Source organism: Babylonia areolata, chromosome 14 (genome assembly GCF_041734735.1).
Source record: "Babylonia areolata isolate BAREFJ2019XMU chromosome 14, ASM4173473v1, whole genome shotgun sequence".
Taxonomy (NCBI): Eukaryota; Metazoa; Mollusca; class Gastropoda; order Neogastropoda; family Buccinidae; genus Babylonia; species Babylonia areolata.
The window spans coordinates 16,113,011-16,120,586 of record NC_134889.1 but is presented as its reverse complement, the minus strand read 5'-3'; the positions used below and the strand labels follow the sequence as shown (position 1 = coordinate 16,120,586).

At 41.6% G+C, this 7,576-nt stretch overlaps 1 protein-coding gene across 1 annotated transcript; it reads right to left on the bottom strand.

Moving 5' to 3' along the window:
• Positions 1-5,006: 5,006 nt before the first annotated feature.
• LOC143289622 (uncharacterized) lies at positions 5,007-5,752 on the bottom strand. Its single transcript, XM_076598665.1, has 2 exons — positions 5,402-5,752; positions 5,007-5,351 (listed from the first exon to the last, which is right to left on the bottom strand). The coding sequence occupies exons 1-2, from the start codon at positions 5,750-5,752 to the stop codon at positions 5,007-5,009; spliced, it is 696 nt and encodes a 231-aa protein (XP_076454780.1).
• Positions 5,753-7,576: the final 1,824 nt, after the last annotated feature.

Genomic DNA, 7,576 nt, shown 5'->3' with positions numbered 1-7,576 from the left:
GTCGGGCATGTCCACATACGTACATGTTTAACTAATTAAGAGTTGCCTGAAGAAATGGAATGCACACTTTGATGTGTTTACCATGATCAGTCATCTTCCTAAAGAATGGTGCAAGCTCCTTCGTACGCTTTTTGTGAAACGTTGGGAAACAGGTATAAAACCTTGTATATGGAAAAAAAAAGCTAGTATTACTCCCATACTGAAATCAACTAAACCACAATCGGACCCGCTGAGTTATAGACCTGTATGTTTTACATCGCACGTCAGAAAAATCGTGAAGAATATTATATTGATGAGGCTAACTTATTATTATTGTGATAAAAATAGAATCATGTCTATTGCACAGGCCGGATTCAGAAAGGACTACTTTCGATCACCATTACTAACAACAAACATAAGACAACAGTTTTCAAAGACAAAGAGTGTTTTGGCTACGTTTATCGATGTACAAAATGCTTATGACCGCATCTGGCAAACCAGATTACTGTTTAAGCTAAAGAACACTGTGTTAAGTTGCAATGCATACAGGCATACAAAATCTCTTTTGACAGTAAGATGCATCACCACTTAAGTTGGGCAATCATCGTTCCCTTCAAGATGAATTAACATGGGTATTCCGCAAGGATATATAATTTCCCCACATTTGTTTAACATAACGATGTATGATTTGCCAAAATACTTGTTTAAATCTATAAATCTCGCCCAATACGCTGACGATATAGCAGTTTGGTTGAAAGTACCTTTGCGAAAGAAAACAGGCTTGCATTATATCAATCACATTAACAATTTATATCAATCAGAACTTGAGAAATTAAATATTTACATGAAATATAATGGATTACACTTTTCAACTGAAAGACACACATGATACATTTTAAGAATGGTGCTGCCCTCCACCTCCTCCACCCCATATTACCAATTTTTCATCTTGTTGGAAAATAACTTTTCTACAAATCTGAGGTTGAATTCTTTGGTGTTTATTTTACTCCAAAACTAAATTGGAAGAAACATCTAGAAAACATTATATCAAAAGCAATGAAAAGCTTAAATGTTCTTGAAGTCGTCAGTAAACAGCCCTGGGGTCAAGATTCGAAAACACTTATTCATCTCACTTCTGTACTGGTAAGATCTAGATTGACGTATAGACAGAAGATATTTTTCTCTGCTCCGAATGCTTGCCTTAAAAATTACAAAGCGTAGATAGCATAGCCATAAATTTAGCTTTAGGTGTTCCGTTTCACACAAACACATTACAGTCATATAGAGCTGCAGGAATATTACGTCTCAATGAATTAAGAAACATAGCATCGGAAAAAAAATGTAATTAGAGCAAATGCTACAGAAAATTCTGTCAAAACTGAGATAAATATACAGTCTGACAACTTTTGTTTCGAAACGAGCGCAACAGAACAGAAATCTAGATACTGTTTCTACATACGTGTCTGATACTATTAATCAATCAAATGTAGATCTACAGCTTTTGACATTCAATAGTGTGACATTAAGAAAGATGAAAATCCCAAAGTTCTAGCTTCTCGGGTCAATCACACTTATCTGAAACATACCCCGACCACTTAGAAATATATACAGACGGTTCTGTTTTAGAAAATCAGTTTGCTAGTTCTGGATATACAATTCCTGCTTTGAAAATTGTAAAGTCATATCATATTGGAAAGGACTTCTCAATGTTCACAGCTGAATTAATTGCCATTCTTATGGCTTTAAACGCAGTTGAACTTCCTAATCGTTTACTATCATCTAAAATGTGTAATATTGTTCAAAGAAATATGCTAAATTCCTTTCTGTTGTTTTTTTTAAGTTAACACTTCTGCCTTATTAAATGCTAAAAGAAATGGCAGGACTGTTAAGAGCATGGCATTTAGGTTATTACTAAATGTCCCATACACAAAATATTGTGAAAATATCGAATGCATTAGCAATGCTCGTTTAACGGTAGAGTACGTTTTAAGCCGCTGTTTAAATCTTAAACCTATTTTGCCACCAGAAATCATTGAACACATGTTACCAGTTTCAAATATTAATTTTTGAGGAAAAAAAGTTATGTATTTCAAAAGGTTCTTTATTAAAGTTATCTAGATATGTGCTAAATCGTCCAGTTGTTTGTTCATTGTAAGTCTCCACATCATCCTTTTTTCAAATAATAATTTATAGAAGTATACAATATTTGATTATTGATTAATTTTCTGTCCTAATCCCGCTTCTGGAATCCCCCCTTCTCTATCGTTTCCGCATTCTGTTCTCTCTCTCTCTCTCTCTCTCTCTCTCTCTCTCTCTCTCTGTCTCTCTGTCTCTCTCTCTCTCTCTCTCTTAATCCTTGAATAAAAAAACGTTTTGAGTTCTGAGTTCTTTTTTGAGTTCTCTCTCTCTCTCTCTCTCTCTCTCTCTCTCTCTCTCCTTCCTTAGTCACGCCCCATCCCCCACACACACCCATCCACATCAACCGCCCCTTTTCAGTAAAATAGTTCTTCTCCTGCCCTTAGTTTTTTTTCAGAAATGATGATTTATAAGTAATTATGATAGAAATCATGATGATAGAAGTGTTGATGATGACAATGATAATAATAATATGATTTCTAAGTCATAATAATAGAAATGATAGTAATAATAGAAATAATGATGATGGTGATGATGATGCTGATGATGATAATAATAATAATAATAACAATAATAATAATGATGATGATGATGATGATGATGATGATGATGATGATGTCATTTATTTTCAGTCTAATATCATCGTCTTAGATGAACATACTACAGATAGATAAACGAAACGAAACACGTGGGAACATGGATGAATCACTTCATGGCAGGGCCAGACGGAGAGAGCGAGTGCCCCACACCCAACACAACCACCTCCCACCTCCAGCCCCAGAAGTGGAGACCATGACCATGTCCCTCCTACGACAGTTTCCCATGAACAATCTGACAATATAGACCTTGTCAGGAAAATGCATGGCACTCAATACTGAGGTGATCATGACAGTGGGTTACGAAAGGCATCTGTTCTGGGTGTTATGAATTGTTTTAATTTTCAATATTTGATAATACATTATGTCTAGGAAGATGATTATGCTGATGCTGACGAAGGTCACATTTTGAAGTTTGGGACAAGGCAGTTCTCTACTTTTCCTAATTATGTATACCACCATCAACCAGGCCCGCGAGAAGTACAACTTCCAACATTGGTAAGAAAAGTAAATACTTCATAAGAGACATCCATGAAGCACACGACTGTCGACTGTGTGATTCCAGTTTTGTTTTCATATGAGCGCCCATAGCACACTGAGTTCCAGGCAGGAGGATGCCAACAAGTCCCACCTCTGATGGGAATCAAACTACCCACTTACTCTCACGACGTGAACCACTTCGCCACGGCGGTTGGTGTGTAGAATTCAACCCTCACTAATGACGATAATGATCTAACCTTTCCTTCGCCTGCTGTCAATTCACTATTTTAACTCTTTCCATACGAACGGCGAAAGAGACGACGTTAACAGCGTTTCAGCCCAATTACCACCATCAAAATATTGCAAGCGGAAGGCTCTTATACTGAAGAGGTGAATGTTGACAAAGAATACCACAATTCTGACGACGGAAGCTAAAGGTTGGGTCATTCAGACACCCACTGGACATCCGAGGGGTCTGTGTAGAGGAGAAGAGAGGACTGGCCGTACTGAGTGAGTTAAGGGAATAGGACTACAGGTCTATACTTTGCATGAACAAACTGGCATTTTTAATGAGTCTCCATGGAACATACCACAATTTATTTCCGTTTTTGATGTTCAATGGTTATACTGAGCATTTATATCATCAAAGCAGTACTTTTTATACTGTTTTTGTACACTATCCGCGTAATTATTTCTGATAATCAGCATCATCTGTCACCTGTAAGTCAGTTTGTTTATTTTTACAGTGTGTGTGTGTGTGTGTGTGTGTGTGCGCGTGTGTGTGTGTGTGTGCGTGTGTGTGTGTGTGTGTGTGTGTGTGTGTGTGTGTGTGTGTGTGTCTGTGTGGTGTGTGTGTGTGTGTGTGTGTGTGTGTGTGTGTGTGTGTGTGTGTGTGTGTGTGTGTGTGTGTGTGTGTGTGTGTGTGTGTACTTGTGTGCGTGTGAGTGTGTATGTGTATGTGTGTATGGTAAATGTATGTGTATATGGTGTAAAGTTAATTAGTAGAGATACACATATAAAAACAGATACATACACATACACACACACACACACACACACACACACACACACACACACACACACACACACACACACACACACACACACACACACACAACTTACGCGCTTTAGGCAAAATTTTTACGTATTATTATTATTATTATTATAATTATTAAAATCCTATATTATGACAGAAACGGTAAATTACACGTTTTAATCATTGACTGCACCAGGTCCGTTCACAGAACTAGTTTGGTCAGTCTAACTTCTTCATCGGTGTTCCCAGGCCATGTTCAGACGGTCAGTCCAGAGTAGGTACGAAGTCCGTAGTCCGCTGGAGCTCTGTAGCCGTTCTCCACAACTTGTCATGGAGTGTTGAGGGACTGGGCCAGATCTGGCCATCAGCTCTTTGTGTAGAGGGCAGTCCTGCAGGACATGGGCTGAAATTTGAGGAGCGGTGTCACACGGACATTGGTCTGTGTGGGAAATGTTCAGTTTGTAGAGATGGGAGGGGAGCTGGCAGTGGCCTGTGCGCAGTCTGAGGATGATGACTTGCTGAGCTCGACCCAGGTGATGGATGCTGTCCTCCTCTGGTCCCAGATGTAGCCGTTCTCGCCAGCTGTTTCTGAAGTGGCTGTGCAGGATGGTCTTTGCCTCCCCAAAGCTAAGGGTGTGGGTAGATTGGGTGAGCCTGCGTTCTGCTTTGGAGAGCTTGTCTGCCTCTTCATTTCCTGCAGTGCCGCAGTGAGAGGGGATCTACTGCAGGACCGTTGTGGTTCTGGCACTTAGGGCCTGCATCTGAGACTGGATGTCCCGCTAGGTTTTCTCCCCCACTCTGGTCTGGAGGCTCTGTAGGACAGCTCGGCAGTCAGTGAGGAAGACAGTGTGGTCTGGAAAACCGTCTCTCTGGTTGAGGAGTTCGGCTGCAGCTAGTAGCGCAGTTTTGGCTCTAAACTTCGTTGAGGTGAGGCCAGTAGCAATGGAATGTCTCGCCGAGATGCCATCTGGGAATCGGATGTAGGCACCATCTCCGCCGTTCCCATCAGCATTCTCAGCAGAGCCGTCTGTGTATACACTGGTCCAGGTGGTGCTCGGGTAGTCCCTATCCAGTGCTTCCAGGGTCAGCAGCTTCAGCTCAGCATCCAGGAACTGGCCTTTGCTCTGAATGCCGAGGATGTAAAGGACAGCAGTGGGGACATTAAGTGACCAGCCTTAAAGTCTTGCAGGGGTTCAACAGGTTGGTTCCTGTCCAGCAAGCTCTGGCCATAGGTCTGGTGGAGGGCCGTGACAAGGTGGTTTGTGCTTCTGCGCTTCAGCCAATTCTTGGTTGGGGCCTGGAATTGTGAAGACAGAGGGTGTGATGGAAGCCGTTTCATCTTCTCACTCTGGCGAAGCAGTCTCTCATCTCTCCTCTCTTTCAGAGACATGAATCCAGCAGTCCCTGCAATAGCTTTGATGGGTGTGGTCTTCATGCCACCTGTAATGAGGCGCAGACTGGCGTTCTGGATTTTGGCCACAGATTCTGACTTTGCTGCTGTTGCCCAGGCGTTGGAGGCAACCATGTGAGGTCTGAGTGATCCTGTATCAGGATCTTCATGTTAGCTCTTCACTTGGTGCCGGCCAGTTTTTTCATCACGATCTTGCGTATGGCTTTACTCTGGGAGGTGCTGATATGAGAAGACCAGGATAACTAGAATAATCTGGAGTGAAGGTCTCTTTCTTTGGGGACAGGGAGAAGCAGGTGGCTTCTGTCTTGGTCCTGTTGATTGTGATCAACCACTCTTTTGACCATGTGACATTGCTGTTCAGGGCTACTTGCATCATGCAGGTTGCTGTGGAGATCTGTTCTGCTTGTGTCCAAACAGCTAGATCGTCTGCATGGAGGGCTCTTGTGATATGCATTGACAGCTGGTCAATGACATCGTCAATGAAGATGGCGAAAAGGGTAGGTGATATCACGCTGCCCCGCGGGACTCCTTCTCGAATCTTGACTGGTCTGCTGAGGTGGCCTTCGAGCTTCACACAAGCAGATCTTTGAAAGAGATAGCTGTGAATCCATTGATGCATTCTCCCACAAACCTGTTTCTGGAACAGTTTGAGAAGAAGGCCTTCTTTCCAGACCTTATCGAAAGCCTTATGTCCACAAAGACGGCCAAGGTCTTCATCTTTTGTTGGAATCCGTTTTTTGTGTTCTGGGCTAACAGAGTGACCTGGTCTCTTTTGCATCTGTACTTTTTTAAGCCTGAATGCGCTGGGTTGATGAGGCCATTTTTTCCCAGGTGGTACTGCAGTCTTCTGTTTACCATTCACTCCATTGTTTTCCAAAGACAACTGAGGAGACTGATGGGTCGATAACTTGTCTTGGAGTGCCTCTCTTATCCCTTTGCGGGGATAGGTTTGATGACAGCTTCCTTTCAACTGTGTGGGAATTCCCCTGTGTTCCAGGAAAGGTTGAAGATTTCCAGTGCTATTTGCTTTCTATGGTTGCCCAGGTGCTTAATTATTTCATTTGTTATTCCTTCTTTGCCTGTTGCCTTTTTGTTTTTTCAATTATCTGATTGCCGCATTAAGCTCTTGGGCGGTAAATGCATTAGTCATTGTGGAGGATGGCCTCTGTTTGAAGAGTTCTTTTCTGGTACTCTGCCTGACTTCTTCTCGTTTCTCTAGGGGGGCATCCAGCATGCTGGCTTCTTTAATGTGTTGGCAAGCAAGGAGGCTGTCTGTTTCCCAGTGTAATTTTGGTTGTTGTCTTTCAAAAGTGTTGTCCTGCGGGTTTCTTGGTGTTCGTCGTTGAGAGTTTTTGTCAGTATCCATAACTTTCTTGTGTCTTTTTCCAAGTTCAGCGAGCTTGTCTTCTCTTGCCATGACCTGCCGGCTGCTTCAGTCTTTGCTTCATCAAAGGCAGTTCTTGCTCTGTTGTAGGCGGCATTGTTTTCAGTGATGGGGGACTTCTCTACTTGCTCTCTAGCTTTGGTGAGTTCATTGTAGATTTTGTAGAGTTTGATTTTCACTCGTGATATAATGCAGTAATATATATGTGGGTGGTTTGTTTTTGTTTGTTTGTTTGTTGTTGTTGTTTTTTTTTTGGGGGGGGGGGATATTTGGTTGTTTTTTTATGTTGTTGTTGTTTATTTTCATATGAGGCGATTGGAACCCATGTCTGTGCCATGAAAGTACAATATATCATTTTCTAGTAGTATTATTAATAGTAGCATTGATTAAACGTTCGTTTCATTCGATAGCACACTGAGGCAACTTTGTTTTTGTTTTGTTTGATTCGTCTGTGTGTTCACATTGCCAAGATCAAAGAACGCCAGACTAAAAAGCAATGATAGTTCACGTTTTGACATTTCTGCTGCTGTTGTTTTGTGCACATGTCGAATGAA